Source organism: Cicer arietinum, chromosome 5, assembly GCF_000331145.2.
Source record: "Cicer arietinum cultivar CDC Frontier isolate Library 1 chromosome 5, Cicar.CDCFrontier_v2.0, whole genome shotgun sequence".
Taxonomy (NCBI): Eukaryota; Viridiplantae; Streptophyta; class Magnoliopsida; order Fabales; family Fabaceae; genus Cicer; species Cicer arietinum.
This window is the reverse complement of record NC_021164.2, coordinates 70,226,765-70,251,724: the sequence shown is the minus strand read 5'-3', so window position 1 is coordinate 70,251,724 and position 24,960 is coordinate 70,226,765. Positions and strand designations below refer to the sequence as shown.

Below are 24,960 nucleotides of genomic sequence, written 5' to 3'. Positions count from 1 at the left end.
AAAATATAAATTTTAAGTTTTTTTATTAAACAAATAATTTTGATGTGTCTTAACAATAAAATAATTTATTTCTTTTTTCAAAATATGTAGATAATCTATATAATATAAAGTATTACTTCAAGGATCAATTTTACAAAATATGTATTCCGTACAAAGTTGTGAGCAATATAACATACACGCATCAGGGGCCAAGGGTCAAGTCTATGTCAGATTTTTTTGTAATGAGATAAAGTCAAGGATTCTAGCAAAGCATATTTAGCTAAAAAATGTCATGCTACATGCCACATAATAAATCTTTTATATCTATTAAGTCGACCTATTTAAATAAATATAAATAATATTTTTTTACTATTATAATTATTATATTAAATTTTGATCTTTTTATTATATATTCAACTTTCAGTAATTTACACATATTAACTTATAAAATATAATTTAAGTATAATGTATATAAAATCGTATTCTTCAAAATGTGATGTTCAATATCAAAATAGAACTTAATTTTATAGACATATTAACTCGTTAATCTATTTAAAAATATGTTTGATTAGTTATTCAAAAATATTAAAATAAAATAAATTTTTAAAAAGTAAATCTATGACAAATCACATACCTTGAATTTTTTTACAAGACAGATTTATACCTAACAAAGTCTAACTCGACTCAGCCTAACTACTCACATCCTATAAAATCCCTTAAATCTGCAAGCCAACATATGGAAAATTCACCAACCATAATAGCAATTGTTTTCTGGAAACAAAAAATTTCAATTATTTTTAATTAATATGTAAAATTCACTAAATATCTTAAAGACATTGCTTAACATACCGCAAACAATATAAGTCCAAATTCAATACGTGGACATTTCATTTTTCTACAGAAATTATGGTTAAATATATTTTACTCAAGTTTTAGTGTTTGTAATATTGTTTATAATTCAAGTTAATCAATGAAATAAACTCAAAAGTAAAATTCTCCATTAATCTATGCAAAAGATTATTTCAATGCTTTTTTTTTTCTGCTGAAGTAAAAATATTTATCTTTTCTCTTTAAAATTTATATTATATATAAAAAAAAAATACATCTAACACACACTTTACACGTAAATGACACAAATACATAATATATATATATATATATATATATATATATATATATATAATATCGACAATTTGATTAAAGTTATATTATATATATCATATATATCATATTATATATTTTTTTAGTAATTAATAAAAAATAATTATTTAAATAAATTGTATTGAGATTATCATCAACAATATAATTGTACATAATATTAATCTTAAAATATTTTGATGATACAAAAAATAATTATAAAATACTATTAATTAGAAATACAATTTATATAATAATAATTTTCAATTTTATGATTAATTTGAAAAATATTTATTTAACATAATATTACTGAATGATTATACTATTGGTGTTACAATACTTATACTTGTCTTACAAAAAAATTACCTGCTACTATTAGTGCTCAACTTAGTTAATATTCAGGTTTTTATAGTTTAATAATAATAAATTTAGGACATTATCTTTTTTTATTAATTTACTTTTATTATTTTTAATTATATGTCCTGTATTTAACATTTAATTTTTATTATTGTTATAAAAATTTAAATTCAATTTTATTTTAAATTTAAATTAAAATAATGTATAATAATATTAATTGAAATATTAAAATTAAGATTTTAAGTTATAATAAAATTCAATATAAATAAAATATTAATGTATAAATTTCCGATCAAATATACAAATTTCACTAATTTAAGTTATTCCTCTAAAAAAAATCAGTTATATAATATTTTATATTTTACTTAAAAATTAATGAATATTATTATGTTTGTTCCTAGTTCCTACCCTTCCCTCCTAGCTACTTATAGAGCATCCTTCAAATCTTTTGTTACATGCAAATGGCTCCCATAATGAACTCAAACACTTCAACACTTGTACTCTACCCTGCATCACAAACAGAGGAACCAAAAGAAGAAAACATGGTTTCAATTTTTGACTCAAATTTGCTTAAAAAACAATTGAACATACCAAAAGAGTTCATTTGGCCATCTATGGACTTAGTTAACACCACTCAAGAAGAGCTAAAAGAACCTCTCATAGACTTAAGTATAATGAAAAGTGGTGATGAAGAAGCTATTTCAAGTGCTGCTGAGCTTGTGAGAAAAGCATGTTTCAAACATGGTTTTTTTCAAGTGATTAATCATGGTGTGGACCAAGATCTTATTCATGATGCTTATTGTGAAATGGATTCCATTTTCAAACTACCAATCAATAAGAAGCTAAGTGCTAAGAGGGAACATGGTCGAGTTTCAGGTTATTCAGGTGCTCATGCAGATAGATATTCGACCAAGTTACCATGGAAAGAGACATTTTCTTTTTTATACAATCATCAAAACAATTCCAATTCCCAGATTGTTAATTACTTCCAATCTATCTTAGGAGAAGATTTTCAACACACAGGGTAAGGTCCACATTAATTCATTTTAATGTCCACTTTTGTCACAAATTACAATCACTTCAATTATAATTTGAAAGTCACTAAAAAAAATTAATCTATAATTTAAATATTTTTAAGAGTTAGCAATGAAATAAAAAAATTTCCATTTATAGTTTTTGTTTATAATTCAACATTTTTTATAATATATCCTTGAAATAGGCAGACCAACCTAGTCCACACACTACTTGAACAAACACAACCAACTATATTGGCTACAATGTCACCAATTTTTTTATGGGAAATTATTTGGTGCCACTATCTATAAGGCCATAATGAATACAAAATTTTAAAAAATAAATATAAGAAGTGACATGACCTCAAATTAATGTGTCGGTGAGTACTATACATACACAAATTTAAGAAATATAAATTTGTTTTTATTAGTAGAAGAAACAATTATTGCAAGTGAAATGCACTAGCCAGCATATAGTGAGAATGTTTTGCAAATGGTTTTTGACATTTAATTTTGATGATGGAATAGATTGGTGTATGAAAAGTACTGTAAAGCAATGAAGGAATTATCTCTAGTAATTATGGAGCTATTGGCCATTAGTTTGGGAGTGGATCGTTTGTATTATAGAAGATATTTTGAAGATGGTGAGTCAATAATGAGGTGCAACTATTATCCACCATGTAAAAATTCAAGTGTCACACTTGGTACTGGACCTCACTCAGACCCAACATCACTAACTATTCTTCATCAAGACCAAGTTGGAGGTCTAGAAGTTTTTGCTGATAACAAATGGGTGGCTGTTCGCCCTAGACATGAAGCCTTAGTCATAAATATAGGTGACACTTTCATGGTATGTAAAAATGTTCATTATTTTCTTGTTAATTGGAATTATACTACTTATATTGATTTTTAATAATGTGATGCATCTTTTAATTCAGGCATTATCAAATGGGAGATTCAAGAGTTGTTTGCACAGAGCATTGGTGAACAAATACAGAGAAAGAAGGTCATTGGTATTCTTTGTGTGTCCAAGAGAAGACAAAGTGGTGAAACCTCATGAAAATTTGTTAAGAAAAAATGAGGAAAGAAAGTACCCTGATTTCACATGGTCTACTTTGCTTGAATTCACACAGAATCATTACAGGGCTGATGTTGCTACCCTCCAAAACTTCTTTCATTCACATCATTCATCTCCCAATTTATCCAACATATAGTTACTTCATCATCTTCCTCATTATTATTTTACTATTTTTAAATTAAAATAAAGTTTATCATAATTAAGGTCGTACAAAATAGTTCATGTATTATTGTGTTTATACATGATTAATGTCTCTGTTTGGAGTACCCTCTACGGTGTTAATTTGGGCTCAAACTATAATTAATGTGATGTACAAATGTTTGTCGTTTTAATTCAGTTTTCTTTAATATCAATATATATACTTGTGTTTGTGTTACGGAGAAAAGTCAAACATCAAAGTGAAGTTGATAAAAATAGTTAAAAGAAAGAATGCTTGTCTAATTAGGGTATGATTTTGTAGTGATATGAAATAGGATTAAACTATATTGTGACCCGCACGTTGTACGGATGTATGGAAGTTGATATATTTTTATATGTGTATATGTAATTTTTGTATTATAAATATATAATTATTTTTTACTATAAAAATAGATAAAATAAAAATATAAAAGTATAGTATAACTAATAATATAATTAATTATCAACTTTAAAATTTAGTTGAATATAAATTTTAAATATCACAACGTGAAATAAAGATGTTTTTTTTTTCATGAACGCTATTTATTTATTTATCTACAACATTAAATTTTGGTGTGTTTGCACTATTGTTGTTCCTCAATTGTTTTAGTTGAAAACTGAACTATAATTGTTTTTGTTAAATAACCTTTGAACATTTATAATTAATAATGTTATATATGCCAAATTATTATACATGTAACTAATAATGTTAAATATGCCAACGCGAAATGAAAATTATTTTATTTCATAGACATAATTTATTTATTTGTTTACACATTAAATTTTAGTTTGTTTGCACCATTGTTACTCCTCAACTGTTTTTAGTTGAAAACTTAGTCATAATTGTTTTTGAACTTTTGAACATTTGTAATTAATAGTGTTATACTGTTTGTTAATGGGATACAATCAAATATATTGTGAACTTGAAATTGGAGAGTTGAGATCGAATAATATTTTTTAAAACAAAATTGAAAGTGCAAAGAAACCATCACGATAAATTGAAATTTCAAATGTATTAGTTATTTGCAGCACTCTAAAAATATTATTATAAAAAGAAAAACAATAACAAAAATAGAGGAGAAAAAGAACTCAAATCCTCTACAATAGAATAACTTATTTATTTATATTGATAAAATGAGATTATTGTTTAAATAGCAAGAGATTGAATCATTACTGTAACACTTTTGTAAATACAACTAATTAATTTATATTATTTTCTTTTCAATATATGTTATCACACCATCATTAACATATAAAAAAATGAAATCAATAATATAGTTAATTTAAATTGTGAAAATGAAAATGTGTTCTAATATTGATAAGTGTATGATTTCTTAACTAATCTTACACAATCACTTTCAAAAATGACTTGTACTTTATAATTTTTGTGTAACAAGTCAAATCAATCATAATGTTTTATATTAAGATCTTCGTATAATGATGCTCCATAAATTTGTAATGACTTTTAGAGTTCTTTTTTTTTTAGAGATATATAACATTTTGTTAACTTTGTTTAGTTGAAATTATATTATTTTTTGTTAGTGCAAGTTAAATGATACTTTATTTGCATTTATAGATAATGAATTAGAATGAATACATATTTGAATTAAGGTATAGTTTGGTTAGTGAGAGAGACATCCAAGAAGTTTAAGATATTTTTGGATTCAAAATTCGATAAAATTAATATTTTTTTGGGTAACATGATAAAACTAATATAATCATTAATTCACTAACATTTACTTGTTAAGAAAATATATTTCAACTATTAATAATGATATTGAATATGTCATTATTAGTTTGTGAAGGAAGATTAAATCCTTCACAATCACTTTGAGTTTAGGTATAGCTCCATTAGTGAGGAACATCGTAGAGTTTTTAAAAAATGTTTCGGATCTAAAATTTGATAAAACTATTTTTTTGTAACGTGATAAAATTGATATAATCACTAATTTGTTTTTAGCTATTAATAGTGATATAAAAGAAATCCTTCACATAAGCTACAACTTTTTTTGAATGACAGAAGCTGAAAATTAATATAAAGAATACCAAATGTGTGATGAAAATTTAATAGAATGAAAAAGAAATGTCAATACCTGAGTTTTTTCTTACGTATAAATCCGATTTTTCAAACTCAAAATATGTGCCTTTGAAATGTGTCAAGATGCCTTAGTTCTAATTTTTTTTTCTCGGTCTTTGATACCCAATAAAATGTTATAAAACACAAAACAACACATACATATATATAGATATGTGTTTTGTCTAGTTATGTGGATAATTATAGTTAATTCCATAGGCGTCAAGAAATTTACTAATTGAGCCATTAATTTTTTCAAAAAATGAGTAAAGACATGTTTATGAGATTAGATTCGTATTTGCAAATGATAATGGAAACATTTAGGATGAAATAATCTAAAGTTAGAAATGGAGGAAAAGTGAAAGTTGATTGTAGTGAGAAGATGATAGGTTTATTTTTATGAGGAGCTTTTGTGTGTGGGTTTTCAATATATGTATATGATGTGTGAGATGCAAAAGCTAAATTGAGAAATTGAAGATGTAGGATGAATTGTAGAAGTCCAAGATGATTGTAGTGAGAAGATGATAGGTTTATTTTCATGAGGAGCTTTTGTGCGTGGGTTTTTAATATAGGTATATGATGTATCATTCAATTGACTTAAGAGTCTATTTTAATATATTATATAGATAGTGAGTACAATTGAAAAAAAGTAATTAATATTATATTCAAAAATAAATAAATAATTCTTTTTATAAATGAGTCATTTTTTATAAAATATTGTAAATAATTTAATCATTTTTTTCACTATCAAAGGGCTTATAAATGGATACAATGCTAGTTTCTAATTGAGTAGGGCTAATAATACTGTATTTATTTTAGTCACTTTCTGCTAAAATTTTAGTACAATTAATGATGTAATATTGTTTATCAAAAAATAAAAAGAATGATGCTATAATATTCTTAATATGCATATAAAACGAAACATCGATGGGCTCTACCCTTTTATATCGAGTGTTGTTAATTTCAAATCAAATTGAATAGGAGGGGACCATACCATATGGGCCTGGGCATTTTGTGGCCTATGAAGGCCTGTCAATGTTGCCCATGTGTGCATGTCCTATCCACTACCCTGCGGGCCAGGTCAGGTCCGGGACGTAATTAAGTTATGATAGGATATACTATTAATTAATACACCGCGTTTTTTCGACTTAGGTTGTCTTTGGATCATACATTTTTTCGACCGTTCGATCACTCACATTTTAATTTATTTAAAAAATATATATATATTTTTAATTTTAAACTATTTGAATGATCGAGATGTAGTTCAACTACACCCAATCACACTTTTAAGATAATTTAACTTTTAATTTCTTTTCAATAAGTTAATCAAATATAATCTTACTGTCTATATACTTTTATTTATACTCTTTAAATTCATATTTTTTTAACCAAATATTTAGAAATTTATGACAACTTTTTATATTAAGAGGTTATCAATTTAGTGAAAATTTAAAAAAATAATAATAATTTTGTAAGATGTGAGATTAGAATTTGGAGGAGGAAAACTGAAGGCTTTATTAAAATATTTGGAGGTTTATGATAATTTTGAGACGTGAAATAAATATAGAGATTAAAAATTAAGTAAAATTTAGTAAAATTTGGATAAAATTTAAATAATGTTGTAATATGTGAGATTATGGTTCTGAGTTGAGGAAAGTTTGGGATTTTTAATGAATTGTGAGTTAGAGTAGGTTTGAAACAATCTATAATCCACTATTTTTTTTTAATTTTTTTTGAAGAAATTATTAAAATTTGAAAAAATAGTTGATGAGCAAAAGATATTCAATTTATAATTTTTTTGAACAATTATAAGAATTTGAAATTTAATATAAATAAAAAGTGATGAAAGAACTTAATTGTAACAATTAAAAAATTGTAGAGTTAGGTTACTCAAAAAATTATTAGGAGATCAGACTCACTCTTTAAATCTAGTAGAAAGACTAGAATATAATTAAGCATTGTTATTTTTTCTAAAACTAATTTTATCCTCACATAATATCAATGATAATTAGTTTAATTTATAAATTAATATCATCAATACTTTAAAGATAAAATTATATTTTGTGTTTGGATAAAACTTTAGTGAAAAAATTTGTCTCTGTATATGAATATAATTTTAGTAATAAGATTTTATCCATTAAAGTTCCTAACGAATGTTTTATCCAAACACAAAATAAAGTTTTATCCACTAAAATTTTATCCACCTTATTAACCTTAATGTGTCCAACGAGATCTTTAATGAAGATTAGTAAATATTAATAACGTGAATATTTTGTATTTTTTTTTACTAAGGTTAATATTTTGTACTTATAATATGATTACAAAGAGATAAAATTGTCTCATCCATACACTTTTGTCATATTTAATTTTTTGTGCTTTTAAAGGTCAACGGACCTCTCTATTGAAATGAGTCGATATGGTATATTCGTAAATGGAGAGAATTTGTAGATAATTATTTCTCCTTATGAGAGAATCACATGTGAAAAATATCTCTTAGAAATAGTTTTTGTATTTGTGGATTTCATCCAAAAAGCACTTATTTAATCTTTATAAACATGCACATCATCCTTTTGATTGATGGATAAAATACAAACGAAATTATATTTCAGCTTTAGTTAATTTATTGCAAATTAGCCGGTAGTTTTTTAAATTAGTTTAAAGATACGTTTAAAAAAAGAATATATATTTCATAAATGTTATAATTTTTACACTAACATTTAATAATAATAACATATTCTGTTAAATCACTTTATTTTACTCTCTTTTAATGATATAATATAAAAGAAAAAAAAAAACAATTTTAATTGAATGTTAATGTAACATATCCATTAAACTCGTATATTTGTTTCCTATGAATAATTATGGATGAATCTAAACATATTAATTTCCTATAAATGTCTTTTAACTCGAATTTTGAATATTGAGTCAAGTTTGCTGCAATTTTTCTTTCAAACACTATAAATATGAAGTATTTGACTAATTAAAGAACAAAAAACACTATCATGTTTATGTAATGTTATACAAATATTGAAAAATATTATAAGTTGTCAAATTGTCTAAAGATCATAGATAAAGTATAGTGTGTGAAAGGGAAATCATTTTCAAATAATATCATATTGAACGATATCTAAGTTAAATCAAATAAAGAAGAGGAGATAAACTTTTCGGTAATTTAAGAAATTCTTGATTTTTTAAAAGACATATTTTTCGTTGAATTATTGTAGACAGATTATAAGTTTATAAAATAATGCAGATATTTTTTCTTTTAAAGAATTTTGTGGATGATCGCAAATTTAAATTGGTGTCCCAAAATAATAAATGTCGCTGCCTATGAAATGCTTTGTAAATTTATAGAGAAGGAACGAAGGAAGGAGTATTCCTATCAACTAACTAACTATATAAAAAATACACCTATTCTTTTCTTCTCATATTTAGAGTGTCTTGATATTTTAAATTATTGTAGACAGATTATAAGTTTATAAAATAATGCAGATATTTTTTCTTTTAAAGAATTTTGTGGATGATCGCAAATTTAAATTGGTGTCCCAAAATAATAAATGTCGCTGCCTATGAAATGCTTTGTAAATTTATAGAGAAGGAACGAAGGAAGGAGTATTCCTATCAACTAACTAACTATATAAAAAATACACCTATTCTTTTCTTCTCATATTTAGAGTGTCTTTAAATTTTATAAATTCTGTTCAAATTTAAAAAGTTGAGTCTTTATAAAAAGTTAAATTTAAAAAATTATAAATTATTTTAAAATATTATATTTTTATCTAATATAATATAAAAAATTCAAACTATTTAATTAAGTTCATCAAAATAAATAGATGTAAATAACATCTACATACAACTTTAAACTAATATTTATCAATTTGCTATTTTAAAATAGCCATAATTCTAATATTTTTGTAGCAAATAAATAATAAATCTAATAAATTAACAATAAATTTCATTGTAAATCTAATAGATCAATAATAAATTACCAACCAACAATTTAATATATTATCAATAAATAATTAATTAATACAATTGTAAATCACAAAATCAACTATGAGTTTTTTTTTTTAAATTCTAAACTTTAATAGATAGTTTAAACTGATTATTTATTTTAGACATGACATATAAATATAAAATTTAAAATAGTCAATTTTTAAATTGAAAAATATTAACACAATTTTTAAAAGTTGAATGTACTAAAGTTAATCAAACTTTTGTTGAGTATATTATTAACTCGAATGTTCTTTATAATATGCATATTATGAAACGTCTGAAGTAATAATGATGACTGAGTTGATATATGTGAAAATCAAGATTTCAATAAAATTATCTGAAAGTAAAAAAAGAAAATAATAATTAAAAAATCTTGAGCATGGATATAAATACCCCATTTCATGACCGAGTCTTGCAATACTTTTAACTTAGCTTTTGTTTCTTGTCCATTTCTTTTGTTTATTCTTTCTTTTCTCCCATCCTATCAGGTTTTGTTCTTTTTTCTTTTTCCATAAAACTTTAAAAAAAAATATAATGAACATATTTTAGAAAATAATTATAATTACATTTATATACCCGATATAATAATTATTTATATATATATATATTAACAAGAGTTAGATGAAATGACTAATCAATATATAATAATATAAAAAAATATATAATTAATTTTATGAATGGTCTGAATTAACAAATAATGTGTCACAAACAAATATTCAAAACAGATATATAAAATTAATGGGAAACATAATTGTTGGGTACAAACATAAATAAATAACATTTATATATAATTATACAATAATATATATTATTTAATTATTTTTAAATATATATTATTTTTAGTTATTTGTGTAAATGTGTTTAAATACTATTTATTTATGATTTCGTCTAAATAAGTATTTCTCACGTTAATGATACGACCAACATTATATAGTTTATGACTACACCTAGAAATTGATATGACCTATTGGATATAACATAATCAATACCCCACGAGAGGGGATGGTGTATATCTCTGTGTATCTTCAGTACTGTGTCAAATATGCTGAAAAACAAAACAAAGAAAAGTTTGAATTATTTTTTATTTTTTTTAAATATTTTAATTATTTAACAAAAAATATATTATTTATCAAAGTATTCAATTTACGATTAAAAAAATGTTTAGTGAAATAAAATAAAATTATAAAAAATTATATTAGAATAACAGAGAAGAAATGAATACATGAATTTTTATACTAGTTCATAACAGACTGTTGCTATATCTAATCATTTCTTTACATAAATATTTTGACTCAATATAGTCCAATACTTAATCTATTATTTCAACAGTAGCATACAAATATTGTTTACTCTATCTCTTTATGTTTTGAGTATTCTTTTTTAGCCTCTTGAGGCTCTCACCATTGGAACATTTCTTCAACTTTCTAGCATCTCGTTAAGGTTCATAAATATTGTTATACATTTTCAAGTATCTCTTATGGACAAAATAGTAGTTGCTACTATTAGACTGATTTACATCAGCTTCAGTTTGCGTTTGATTTGACACAAACTTTATTCTAGGATTTTAACTTTTATTAAGAGGAAATTACATTTCAAATCCTATATCAATTCAAACATATAAAACACTTTGATTTATTTACATCAATTTTAGTAATTCTCTATCAATAATATTTTTCATTCATTCTTTTCTTTTGATATGTTCTAGGCTTTTATGTAATTTCTTCTTTAACACATTGCCTTTTTTAAATAAATAAAAAAATCTATCAGCTTTGTTTTGATATTGATCGGTTCTACTTAAATACTGAGAAATGTATCCATTGAGAGTATTACCATTGGAGATCTTAAATGAGCATTTAAGGCAAATCAATCTTTAAGACAAATCCATATATATTTTCATACTTAATTCAACGCAACTTCAATTAAGAAGACAAATTTCAAAGGATGTCATGCACTTCTTCAATAAGAGGATAAATCCATTATGATGAGCAAATGATGTTGGAGAGTAGACTTCTTATCATAATGTTAACTTTTTTCATACATTGACTTTATCTGACGGTCAAATTAGATACCAAGATTATCAGACGTGGAATCACTAAAGTAAACTTGCATCTAAAGATTCAGTAGAGGTGTATTGAGTGTGCGTTTAACAGAGTTAGACACAACTTCAACAAATTCTTCAGAATCACTGTGAACTTGTTCAATAATTTCTCTTTCTTTGTTCACTAGAATATCTAACTTGTACCAGAATATTGGCTTTATCAAATGTTTCACTTGGAGCTTTCTTCTTTTGATATTTGAATCAGAGAATCAAGAAGAGGTTTTAGTCGGATGTAGATAATCATTGCATCATTATTTTCTTTTGTCTTTAGATGATCAATCATTGACTTATATTTCTTTTGTCTTTAACAATTTGATTCGAATTATAGATTATCATATACATATTACAATACTCCTTATTGCTATATTATAACTTGTTCTATTAGTAAACATAATTACTTGATAATATTTTTTGTGATAAAAATATTTGAATTATTATTTCTAACATACTCATAATTTATGTTATCTTAATAGATAGTCATTGATATAAATATTTGTCTTATAATTTAATTTAATACTAACAAATATAGTTAAAAAATTATTTTTTATTTATTTATTTATTTTATAATCATTAAAATGTGAATTAGAGAATTGTAGTGAAATTCATTTATGCACTAGAATATGGATGATGATGAAAACACAACAAGTGTGAAGTGTGATTAGATGACACATCAGAGTAGGAAGCAACATATGATTGATAGAAAACAACCACAAGTAATACACTTCTTAACTAATTTTCTTTAATGTATTTGTGTTGATTAATTAAAATATATGTGAGATTTTATTAAAAATTATATGAGATCTATATGTTTTGATGGAATTTATATAAATTTTTTAATCAATTAAATAAAAATATAATAAAAAATATATATTAAAAATCATATTATTAATATTTCTTTTGATGGAATGGATAATATAAATGATATGTTACATATTTAGGATAAGATCCAACAATTTTATTCTATATAATGTGTTTGATGTATAGTTCGTAATAAATTAAATAATATTATAATATAATAGACGTGCACAATTTTTAATTAACTATGTTTATCACATTATTATTTATTTATAATAAATTATAAATTAAATAAAAAATTTAAAATATTATAACAATTTATTTTTTGGCACGTCTATTTAATGTATTTTTTTTATTTTATTTCATTTTATTAATATAATTTAATATTTTTATAATTTTTTATTTATTAATGTAAAAAAGTAAGCGATTTCTTAAGAAAAAATATCTTTTTACTTTATTGATAAATTTTTATTTCTAAAAGAAGATATAGTAAAAAAAAAAAATAGAAGTTTAAATATTATTCTACAGTACAACACAACTTCACAATAAAGAGATTTACTTGGTCTAGACTCTTGTATATCTTATATAAAGGATAATTTTAAATTACAGATATTCTGTTTTAATCTTTAAAATTACAAGTCCCTATTAAAAAAAAAATATAATTTTAATAATTAAAATATTAATAAAATAGATTTTAATTTATCTGCGGTTTGTTTCGACCCTGCTTTCGTATATATACTAGTATGTAATATGTGCGTCGCATAGAAATAACTTACAATTTTAACGAATAAATTGATATATTAATTTATATATATATATATATCAATTCTCATAAATTTTATTGACACTAAATATATAAGTTGACTTAAAAATAAATAATTTACAAAATAAAAAATAAAAAATTTAATCATAAACTAAATTAAAAAATCCTTATTTACATTATCAATATCACTGATAAAAAACATGACTCGCTCTTTAATCTTAACGACGATGTCTTATTTTTTAATTCTCCAAATCATCTTTTTTCTTTTCAAAAAAATTATTATAAAACAATACTTTTAATTTTAAAGAAATAAAAACAATGATTATTAAAAAAAATAATTAGATTAGATGAAATAAAAAAAATTAAAATAATGTACATAGACATATATAAATTAAATTAAGTACATTAGTAAATAAAAGATGAATAAGTAACTTAATAATTTATTTTTATTTTTATTATTCAACGTAGTACGTTACTTATATGAAATACATATAAATTTAAGAATTCATATAAATTTTGGTGTATCAAGTGGTAAAATATATTTCATTCCGGTACTACTCGTTATAAAATACTAAAGAAAAATAATATTCCCATTAAAAAAAAAATTACAATACACATATTAAAATTTATGATTATCTTTTATAACTTTTATGTTTGAATTGCACGTCGGTCTTCATGATTTTTTTATGAATCCTTAGGTTTACACAGAAGCATCACATCGTCAAATTGTGAGATAATGAATTTGCTAAAGTGATGTTTGATTTCAAAAAATAAAAATGTCAAATTGGATTGTATATTTTTTAATTCCTATAAATTATTATATTTTTCATTAATATTCTAATATTATTGTTTTTCTAATTAATATTATAGTATTCTAGAAATTGTTTGTATTCATAGGTAAAAGCCCATGGTCGTGTTAATCGTAGATTCAATATAACTTTGTCAGCATTACTTATTAGAGAACCTAGAATCAAAATTATTAGGATTGACAAGAGAACAAATTGTACAAAGCTGCTCACGAATTCTACCAGACAAAAATCATAGTCGCACGGTTCTACCAACCAAATTCCATGACTCATTCTCTGGAGAAATTGAAAGAGCAAAATCTAATTTTTTTTTTCATGGTAGAAATATAAACACAAGCATGAATAAGGAATCTTTGGTAAAGAAAAAATGAGAAGGAAATTGTAAGGGAATTGTGCATACATGGTGATACTAATGATATTTATAACGAAGACATCAAAAATAGGAGATTAGTGAAGAGAGACGGTTCATGGAGGACGCCGACTTAAGAAGAAAAATTTGAATGCCCTATAAGAATTATGTAACATAAAATAAATTTTTTACTTAAATTAATTTGAAATGGTGATTACTAAAGTAGTGTTTAAACCATTATTTATAAAAAAAAAATTGTCAGTGTAATTGATTATATTTTATTTTTAATTCATTCTTCTTATCTTTTAATTGTCACTAAATTCTCAACGTACAAATCGTGATGAAATATAAATTTTATTTTGCACGATGTGGTTATTTTTATGAATGATTATTTTTTAAAAATTGTCTCAAATATAACTGATGAAATTTTACTTTTAATTCATTCTTTTTATTTTTTAATTGGCAGTATCAAACTTACCAAAGTATTACTTGTTGTGTTTTATTTTAAAAAAAGAAATCTAAACGGTGGTTATTCTCTATTAATCATTGCTTAAAAAAAAAACTGTCCGGTGTAATTGAGTGTATTTTATTTTTAAATTCATTATTTTTATTTTGTAATTAACCACTAAAATATGATTTTTACTTTATTATATTATATAGATATATAGTATAATGTTCTATATACTCAATAAATCAGTAGTTTATTAATGTTTGTGATTAGTAGTGTACGGCTAAACTAAAAAAATAAATAATAAACTGCATTGGTTATTTGAATATATACGCATTAATGAAAAAATGAAAAGATAAAAAAAAATCCGAAACACAAAATTTTGGTCTTATTACTCTTGCCATTGTCCCACCGAATCGATCTGATCTTGCGGCTGAAGTTGTTTTTGAATTGAATTTGGAGAAAATGGAAGTGAAAATAGCTGATCATCACCAACATAAAGAGGCACATTATTTTGATCTTGGGTATGATATTGTTGTTGTAGCCTTTGTTCCGAACGTTGTTGTTTTGGAACATTAAGTTTTTCACCTTCAATCTCTTTATATTTTTGAAGATAAAATTTTAATGGATCGACATAATCATCAAATCCTAAAGTAGTAATGGCCCATATAATATCATCTCCATTAACGGTCTTTCTTTTTTCCTTTTGACATTTGTCAGAGGCTTCAACAGTAACAAAGCTGATGAACTCAGACACACATTCTTGAACGGCCTCTTTTGCATCCTTTGAGATTTTACCATTGCTAGGGACAGCTTTTTTCATTATTCTGCCTACATTGGCTATAGGTAGAAAACGATCTTGTTCTTTGTTGCATGTTTTTGAGTAAGGGCTCTCAAGGCTTGTGATGACCCCATTTGCCGGATTGCTATGACCTTCATCTTCCATTAGTATTATTTTGGGAGCCTTTTCTCAGATATATATAACACAACAAATTGGATGGATGAAAAATTAAAGAGGAATTCTAAAATAAGTTACTTCCCCACCGACTCGCTCTATATGTGGAGCACTTTATGCAACTGCCACGACTCAATCTTACAAATAAATATCAATTACACATCTTCTCTTCTCATTCATTTTTTATATAGCCGAATTAACATCTTCAAAATATTTTTAAAAAAAATTACAGACGTCATCATTTCAGAACCAACTTGCTTCTTGACTTAAGCTTTAGTTTAATTTTTTTAAATTAATCTGTTTATTCTTATTTATGTTTGATGTCACTCGCTGAATCTTCATTCTTACAAATAAATATAAATTACACAGCTTGTCATTAATTTTGGATATAGCCGAATTAACCTCTTCAAACTATTTTAAAATTATTTTGTTTATATTATTTATGTTCCAACGTTCATAAATGCCACTCGCTGAATCTTCGCCGTTTTACCATGGTGCATAATTTTGGCACAAGTATACGAAAGTAGCAAGTTGTCAATGATCACGTCCTTGTTGCCTTCTCATGGCTCCACGTTGAGATTAACCACTACAACATTGACTACTGTATCAACGACTTTTATTTTATTATTTTTCTTCGACCGTGTTCCCTGGGCATGATCTTTTGTTCTCCTATATGATTATTATGTAACTTTAAGTGCAATATTTGAATTTCAATTATTTTCTTTGATTCAGTGCAACCAGTTATTTATTTGGCATTCAGTCATAATATATTTTCCCACCCAATCCATATACTCAATTGCATAAATACTACTACCATTTATAGTGTGATGGTTATTTCCAAATTCCCAACTATTTCGCATACAAAACAATCAACGACCTCTACATTTGGCAAGAATGCGATCAAATTTCCTTCACTGACTATGACACCATATTACAGCAGAAAACACCAATCTCTAAATGTAAATAAATAGAGGATATCAAAATTAATGGCCAAAGAAAAATAGACGAATACATAGATTCCTAAACTGACTAGTAGTGGAAATACAAATTACATATGTAAGAATTTTGAGCACCCAGAACCCAAGAATTTTGGCATCTCATCCATGCTTAAACAATAGCATACTGGAGTGTCTCCACCTCCTTAGGCCGCCACTTGGACTTCTGAACACATAACAAACCCTCCTTATCCTTGGAATAGGTCATGCGAACCTCCCATTGCATGGACCTTACCAAATTCTCAAGCTCGTCAATGATCTCAACAGTGTCACGGACAATAAGCTTTCCTTCAGGCCTGAGAATCCGATCAACCTCGGCTACTAGGGCAGCTACAGTGCACCTGGGTGACCAATAAGCATTAGCAAAACCATAATAACAAAGTTTTAAACTAATCAGATAACCAAAAGTTTGTTGTGATTAACGTGGAAGGAAATAGTTATTTTCACCTTTTCTTAATCTTTGAAAACAGATGATCTGCATGAAGGAGATCATACGTCCTAGGATAGGTACTAAATGATTCACACCAATCATGATATATACCAAAAAGACCCCGTTCGAAAATAATGGGAAGGGTATCTGCAGAGTCTATTGAAACTACATTCATGACCCAAATATTCAAATCTTTCAAAGCTGCGGCAAATCTGGAAGTCCAATTGGCAGATGTCAGAACACAGAAGGATATATTAGCAAGTGAATATAATTCACAATAACATTTGAAACAGTGATGTTTGCTCACCCTCCATAGATAGAGTTCATATCCATGACATTCCGCACATTTGACCACTGAATTCCCATCCCGCTTAGATAAGACTTGGACACTACATGTGTCCAGTGTTTATAATCAGCGGTAAAATCTTCAGGGGCCGGCTTCCCATAAACTCCAACTTGGGAACTTGACAACCAATATGGTACACTGGTCAGTCTGGCTGGCCACTTTTCTGGCCATTGAGACCCACGCTCGCTTGAACTAACTGGCACTTTGTGTATGCAAGCTTGCAATTTAATATTCCTGTCACAACAGAGAGATTTAGGCTGCATGAATATTATAATACTAGTGTTATTGAAACTTCTGCAGATAATTCTCGAAGCACAATAATTGTTCAACTGTAGCATAAACATCAAAGTTCCTCCAGCCATATAAAAAGTCGTGCTTCATTTTCAGCTCTATTTTGAAGTTTTCTCACAATGTACAGTGAGTCTTACTACGATCAAAGATTAATATAGAAATTAACTCAGTAAAATCTCGTTTTCTATTTTGGTTTTTTTCTTAAAAAGAATACTATGTCAGTTAAAGAAATAATACCATGCTGCATTGGGATCATCAGAGTCTTGACACAGCGGAGGCTCATTCTTTAATCGATTCTCATAACACTCATTGGATAGTGGCTTCTTGTATATGGCCACACCAACTCCATTAACTTGATCCTTGCTGATCGCCACAAGTTCCCAGCATATTGCTTTTGTTAGTGCTTTCATGGCTGTCAATGAATTCATAAATGTCAAGATTACAAACCTTACATTAAAATGCACAAAAGTGGCGGACGCCGGACACGAGTCTAGTTATAATTTACCATTCCATATTTCAACATCTTCAGAAAGCTTCTGATAAACAGGAGTAGCAGACCATACAAAAAAACCACCAGGACGCAATACTCTGTTCAACTCCAGTAGAAGTTTACCACCTGCAGTTGTAAGAAACCAATTTTTGTAATGCATGTAAATAGGCTAATCAAATCTAGGAGTTCAAGTTAACTTGGATATTGGCGATTCCCGTTGATTTTTTTTTTAATGAAAACATGTAAATCGGTTAATCAAATATTGTAATTATGTAAACTAGAATATTGGTGATTCTCATAATTATTAACATTAACTCTATATATATAGTAGAGCCTATGCTGTGTAACTTAAACAGACGGATTTCATTAGATGTTATCTTGATAGTAATAACAATATAAAATAATCCAATATACCCACCCCCAATAAAATAGCCTGCATAATAAAATCCAGTGGTATTTAGTATTTACATGTATTATATGTTGGCTGTTGCTACAGTTTATATACTAAGTTAAAATTGAAATGCCTAAATGAATATGATTCATAATGCTATATAATGAATTAATCTAATTATGGAAACAGAAGTGATGTAATCTGAATACCTTCTATGTGCCATGGAACTCTACATCGTGCACAATGGACTACATCAAATACTCTCCCAGGGAAGGGAAGCCTCTTTGTGCCCATTACAGCAGATATAGCAGGAATCCCCCTCTCGAGAGCAAATTGAACCTGAGCTTCATGTTCATCCTTTGGTGCTAATGACATTGCAAGTACATCTCTATCAAAGAGAAAGCCTCCAAAGCTGGCCACACCACATCCAACATCTAGTATAACACGTGTGCGTTTGCCCCATGCAATGTCAGCTAGAGTCTGCATCGTCAAAGCTCAAATAGGTAAAATTGTAAAAAAGTAAAACAAGTTTAGAACGACAGTATGTGCTATGTAGATTTCTCATCATACAGTACTATGCAAGGTAACTTCTTTTGATAAAGAAGCTTGTTTGTTGAACATTAAATAATGCACCTAAATCAATATTATGCTATGTTTTGGTTTCCATCCAGTGCCCCAAACATAGTTTAATTTCATATATTGGCAGTTAGTACAGGAAGTTGTTGCAGAAGCTTCAGGTCTATTCAAATTCAAATACCATAGTTGTAATGCAAATTTTGAAAATCGTTTATTATTTGTCTCTTACCCAATGCAAGACTCTATGTGCAACTCCTTAAAAATGTGTCATAACATGAAAACTAATCATACATATGTCAAGATAGCAACAAACAATTTCTTTGCTTCCCATAAGCTTACTTCAAGAAGATATTTACTTTGTACAGAACTGAATTGTCAATAATAATTTTTTCTACATTGATTATCTATTGATCTTGAAACTTCAAATGTATCATAAATGTTTGAGCATATAGAATTTATTATGTAGACATTTTTGGACAAATTAACAACAAATGAAAGTCAAACTTGATCCAAACAAAATACATATTTTACCTCTTGTATAAAGTCAATGTAATGAAGTGCCCCATGCTTGAATTGGGTTCCGCCACCAGGAAAAGTAAGGTACTCACCCGTGACTTTCACCCAATTTTGGTGCCCCTTAACTTCAGCAAGCTTAGTGTGTGGAACATTGTAATACCATATCTGCAGGAGAAATAACATATAATTAAGGAAAGAATAAACAAACAGAGAATGACATTGACAAGATTTGATTTGAACCTTCTCTCTGCTTTTAGGCCACTCAATAGAGCGCTTATATCCTTCAGGAAGAGAGACAAGACAGGTGGGGGGTTCTTCAGGACAATGCCTTTCTCGATGTTCATAGTGCTTAGTGCTCCGAAGACTCCTGATGGCTTTCCAGTTGTCCAGGCATGGGATAAAGTCAGGGCCAGCAGTAACATTACAAACTTTCCAATTGTACCCAGTTGTCTGCTTGGAGGATTCTTGAGTCTCCTTTTCATTCTTTGACTCTGCTGCCTGAGTAGACCAAGACCCGGTTTGTGTTGTATTTTCATTTAGAAGCTCAGACTGAGCCCCGGACGGGAATACCTCATTTGAACTCTGGTCTTTGGCATTATCATCTGTATTCTTCTCACTAGAGTTATCATCGGATTCTTTGTTGTCACTTTGTTCCACCTTCTCCTCTAAATTACTATCTGTTGTTTCATTGGAGTTACTAGATTTATTTTCACTATCATCTGAATCAGACTTCTTGTTGTCATCGGATTCATCTTTCTTTTCACTCTCATCAGATTCAGATTCCTTAGTGGATGTCTCTCCGCTATCTTTACTACTTTCTGTAGCTTCTGACTCTGAGTTTAGTTCAATATTTTCTGTATTGGAACCTTCGTCTTCTGTTTTCTTACCCACATCTTCTGTCTTTGTATCTTCAGAAGACTTGTCTACGGAACTTTCCTCCTTGTCTTCAGAGGTGACATTGCTGTCCCCCTTGGTCGCATCCTCAGGCAAATCACCTGGATTATCTTCAAACTGCCGAGAATTGCCATTATCAGTGTCACTCACCTGTTCTTTGACCTCACTCTGTTCTGTCACCTCATTCTTACTCTCCTGAGACGCATCACCATTTCCCACGGGAACTACAGAAGATGATGTCATCATCCAAACCCCAATCAAGCATAGAGCAACAAACACAACAATAGTCACTGTTGAACAGTAACTCGTTGATGATCTTCTACCATCTACTCTAGAATACTTCCCAACAGCCATGCCGTCTAAGGGAACTCACTGATTATTTATACCTGGTCAAGAACTACTAAAATTAAAACTTCATTTACAAATTAGGAAAATACGGCTCCTAATTATTCCGGTAAAATCCAAAATCACAGTTATTATTTTCTCATTGAAATAAAAGATGAAACATTGTTTGTCAAACGCGTAAATCCTCCACTTACTTAAACAGAAATAAACAAACTCTTAGTTGCCAAATTAGCAACTACCAAGACAACGGTGCATGAAATCGTTTGAGATAGACTAGTTAGTTAATAAGTAAAATCAAACACCAAGAAAATCACTAAACAAATACTACCGTCAATCAGTAAAACCTATAGGATAGAGTAAATAAATCAGATACAAGAAGTAAGATAATGAACTGAAACCACAATAAAAAAGGAGACAGATCAGAACGTTTTAACACTTCAAATTTAAAAAAAAAAAAAAAAACATAAGTATTGTTCATATGATAATCAGCGAGATTTAAACTCAACGCATATCCTCAAATCTAAGTAAGATGCAGATATCGAAAGATTCAACAAAATGAAATTGAAATCATCAACCAAACGGATCTAGATTCCAGATTACTAAAACAAGAACGGAACTATGGAGTAAAATCTTGCACTAAACGCAGGACAAGATTCCGCGGTAAAGAATCAACACAGTAAGTTCATGAACAACAAGCAATGAAAGAAAAGAGATGAAGTTCGATTTCGGCGCAGAAAACGGCAAAATCGGAATCAAAATAGAGAGCAGGAAAGGGTGAATGCGATCTGAAGCATCAAGATTACCTCTGGTTGTTCAGCAAGAAGCAGATCTAAGAGGAAAAAGCAAGATGCTATCTCTTCATTGTGAATACGCGTATATAGTGAGGGAGGTGCGAAGTGAAAGGTGTTGGCAGAGTGTGAACAGAGGGAACGTAGATTCTGATTTAAATAGCGGAGAAGAGTGTAAGAAAAAGGAGTGTTTAGTTGCTTAGTTGCTACTGCCAAAGTCACAATTACTATTTTTAATTCATTTTGCCGACGAAAATGAGTAAATATATTATTTTAAGGAAAAAAAATACGTAAAAATTAAAATATATATTGGAATAACGAGAATGTGAAAAATGAAAATAGGTATAGTTAAGGACTTAAGGGCCGGAGTGGAGAGAGAGTGCCATAGGTCATACGGAAGCGGAAATCATGAGGAAAGAATTAAAGATTGAGATCCCAAAAAATATAAATAAAAGATTGAGGTAGACATTTGCGTAATGAGCTAACCACATGCAACAAAGGCTACTTTTGTATACGGACATATTATAGCTCCCTGAATAGGATTGTCTTATGAGTTATGGACCGACAACACAAAATAATTAAATAATTAATGATGTTAATAATACACTATTTAATGCAGATTTTTTGAATATGTAATTTTTTTATTTGTTAAAAGTTTCAATAAATTTTAGTGGACTCATAAGTTGAAATAATTCACGTCATTTTTAATTAATAGAAAATAATATATTGAAATATGTGTGTAAAAAAAAATTACTATTTTTAAAAAACATAAATAAATATTAAGAGTCTTTTTGCAAGTTTGATTTTAGACGAATTTTTTTAAATAGATAGATCTATATTTTAATATATATTTAATATAAAAAATAAAGAATAACATATTAAATGAACAAATAATATCATATTATCCTTTTAACTTTTTAAAAATATTAAATATATCAAAATATTAAACCCTTCAAAACTTTTATTTTCAAAATACTCCAAAAATCAAATCATAAACACACTCTAAAGAGTTTATAATAGATAATTTATAACGTTTAAAATAATAGTTATACTATTTAATAAATGGATTTTTTCTCAATAACTTATAGAGATTTTTCTAAGTTTTTTATAGTGTTTTTTTATAAGTTACTTAAAGTAGCATAGTTTATAACATTTTATTTTTTCTTTATTTTTTATCCTTGTTATTCTAACTAAATTTAAGTAATAAAAATATTTTTTTCAAAATTTATTTGATACTTTTCTAGATAGTTCAACCGTTAATTTTGTTAAATATTTTGAATTAAATCAAATGCTTTATCGACTGTTCTCTATTAAATAGTTTATCTGTTATTTACGATAAGTTATCTATTATCAACTAGTATATCATCATCTATATTATGTTTTTGCCAACCATAACCTAAATTAACTAGTGAAATACATATATGAGATAAATTTACTTATAAAGACATATTAAGAAACCAAAATGTTGTTATGTAAATACTAATATATATTTAGTTATTTTTTATTTCTAATAATATGAATTATGATGATTGTTTCACAAAGTCAAATACCAAAATGGAATTTAAAGAATACAAGGACAAACATTTTCCTATTCTTTTCAATGCTAAGAAGGATAATATGAAGTAATAATACTAGTGTTTAATGATTATACAAATATAAAATAATATAATTTTATATCGTGGTTTAACATGAAACAATCATGTTGCCATATCGACATATACTGTAATTAATTTTTAGAAAACAAACTATACCACATACTTTATTTTTATTGGTCGTCGGCTAGAGCAAATTCATAGGGTGGTAAGAGTTGGTGCCGATCCCTCCCCCACCCCAATTTTAGTATATATTTTATTATTATTATTATTATTATTATTATTATTATTATTATTATTATTATTATTTATCAAAAATTATACACACTAATTTCATCATAGATTATCTATATAATATAGATCTTTTACGTTAAGAATGTGTCTAATGTATAATACCGGATAGATGTCTCATTGATTTCTATGTATGTATGTCAATGTCTTACACCATTACATATATAATCATCATTGATATTTTTGTGTGTGTTATGCAAACTACTCTTTTACACTCTCTAAACATACAAATTAAATTTTATTAATATTTATTTATATATTTTATAATTAATTTTTTTATTTAATTTTCATAAATAATAATTTTTATGACTTCTGTCTAATTGACTTATGAATTTAACTCCGATCATCAATGTAAAATAAATTTACTCGTATAATATAAATATATATATATATATATATATATATATATATATTCTCATGATAATATACATAGAACAAACAAAAGCAATAATCTAAACAATTTAAATTACTAGTCAAGATATAAATTTTAATAAAATAATTGCTAACATGAAAATTTGATAATTATTTTGTTTAGAAAAAGGAGATTGTTAACTTTGCACTCAAAGTAGAGATAAATTTTGTGAAAAGTGAAAAGAATAAAATTTTGTGTAAAAGGTGAAATACTAAAATCTTGGCGTTAAAATGAAAAGATTAACTTTTACTCAAAGTTTTAAGTAAAAAGACCTAAAAAGGGAAATAAAAGATAAATTTTGAGCAATTTTTTTTTATATTTTACAATTCTAAAATTTGAATAATTTTTTTAATTTAAAATATTAACAAGTACTTTTAAAACATTTGTTACAATTTCACATATTTAAATTGTCTAAAAAAGTTTGGTTCTTTTTGTGTTTTGACCAAATATATACCTAGTGGTACTAAACAAACGTTAGACACATCCCACTAAAAAACAAGTACATTCTCATTGATAAATAAAAGGGTGACGTGCATCTAACTCCTTATAATCCTCGACATTTTACAGTATTTTAGAGT

General features: G+C 26.6%; 3 protein-coding genes across 3 annotated transcripts; 1 reads left to right on the top strand and 2 right to left on the bottom strand.

Moving 5' to 3' along the window:
• Positions 1 to 1,902: 1,902 nt before the first annotated feature.
• LOC101492441 (gibberellin 20 oxidase 2-like) lies at positions 1,903 to 3,896 on the top strand. The gene is made up of 3 exons (XM_004502900.4): positions 1,903 to 2,497; positions 3,015 to 3,336; positions 3,425 to 3,896. Exons 1-3 carry the CDS (start codon positions 1,929 to 1,931, stop codon positions 3,698 to 3,700), a joined length of 1,167 nt encoding a protein of 388 aa, XP_004502957.1. The 5' UTR covers positions 1,903 to 1,928; the 3' UTR covers positions 3,701 to 3,896.
• An 11,475-nt stretch (positions 3,897 to 15,371) lies between these two features.
• LOC101504826 (nuclear transcription factor Y subunit B-1-like) lies at positions 15,372 to 16,146 on the bottom strand. Its single transcript, XM_004503011.4, has one exon. The coding sequence runs from the start codon at positions 16,014 to 16,016 to the stop codon at positions 15,462 to 15,464; it is 555 nt and encodes a 184-aa protein (XP_004503068.1). The 5' UTR covers positions 16,017 to 16,146; the 3' UTR covers positions 15,372 to 15,461.
• A 675-nt stretch (positions 16,147 to 16,821) lies between these two features.
• LOC101492102 (probable methyltransferase PMT26) lies at positions 16,822 to 22,241 on the bottom strand. Its single transcript, XM_004502899.4, has 9 exons — positions 22,103 to 22,241; positions 20,301 to 21,340; positions 20,076 to 20,225; positions 19,178 to 19,448; positions 18,593 to 18,703; positions 18,325 to 18,499; positions 17,758 to 18,030; positions 17,468 to 17,662; positions 16,822 to 17,361 (listed from the first exon to the last, which is right to left on the bottom strand). Exons 2-9 carry the CDS (start codon positions 21,306 to 21,308, stop codon positions 17,133 to 17,135), a joined length of 2,412 nt encoding a protein of 803 aa, XP_004502956.1. The 5' UTR covers positions 21,309 to 21,340; positions 22,103 to 22,241; the 3' UTR covers positions 16,822 to 17,132.
• Positions 22,242 to 24,960: the final 2,719 nt, after the last annotated feature.

Coding starts and splice junctions, on each gene's coding strand:
- LOC101492441 (XM_004502900.4), top strand. CDS start 1,929: ATGCAAATGGCTCCCATAATGAACTCAAACACTTCAACACTTGTACTC. Junction 2,498..3,014: donor GAAGATTTTCAACACACAGG/GTAAGGTCCACA, acceptor ATGATGGAATAG/ATTGGTGTATGAAAAGTACT. Junction 3,337..3,424: donor ATATAGGTGACACTTTCATG/GTATGTAAAAAT, acceptor CTTTTAATTCAG/GCATTATCAAATGGGAGATT.
- LOC101504826 (XM_004503011.4), bottom strand. CDS start 16,016: ATGGAAGATGAAGGTCATAGCAATCCGGCAAATGGGGTCATCACAAGC.
- LOC101492102 (XM_004502899.4), bottom strand. CDS start 21,308: ATGGCTGTTGGGAAGTATTCTAGAGTAGATGGTAGAAGATCATCAACG. Junction 18,031..18,324: donor GATGATCCCAATGCAGCATG/GTATTATTTCTT, acceptor CTGTTGTGACAG/GAATATTAAATTGCAAGCTT. Junction 17,362..17,467: donor TTTTCAAAGATTAAGAAAAG/GTGAAAATAACT, acceptor TTGGTCACCCAG/GTGCACTGTAGCTGCCCTAG.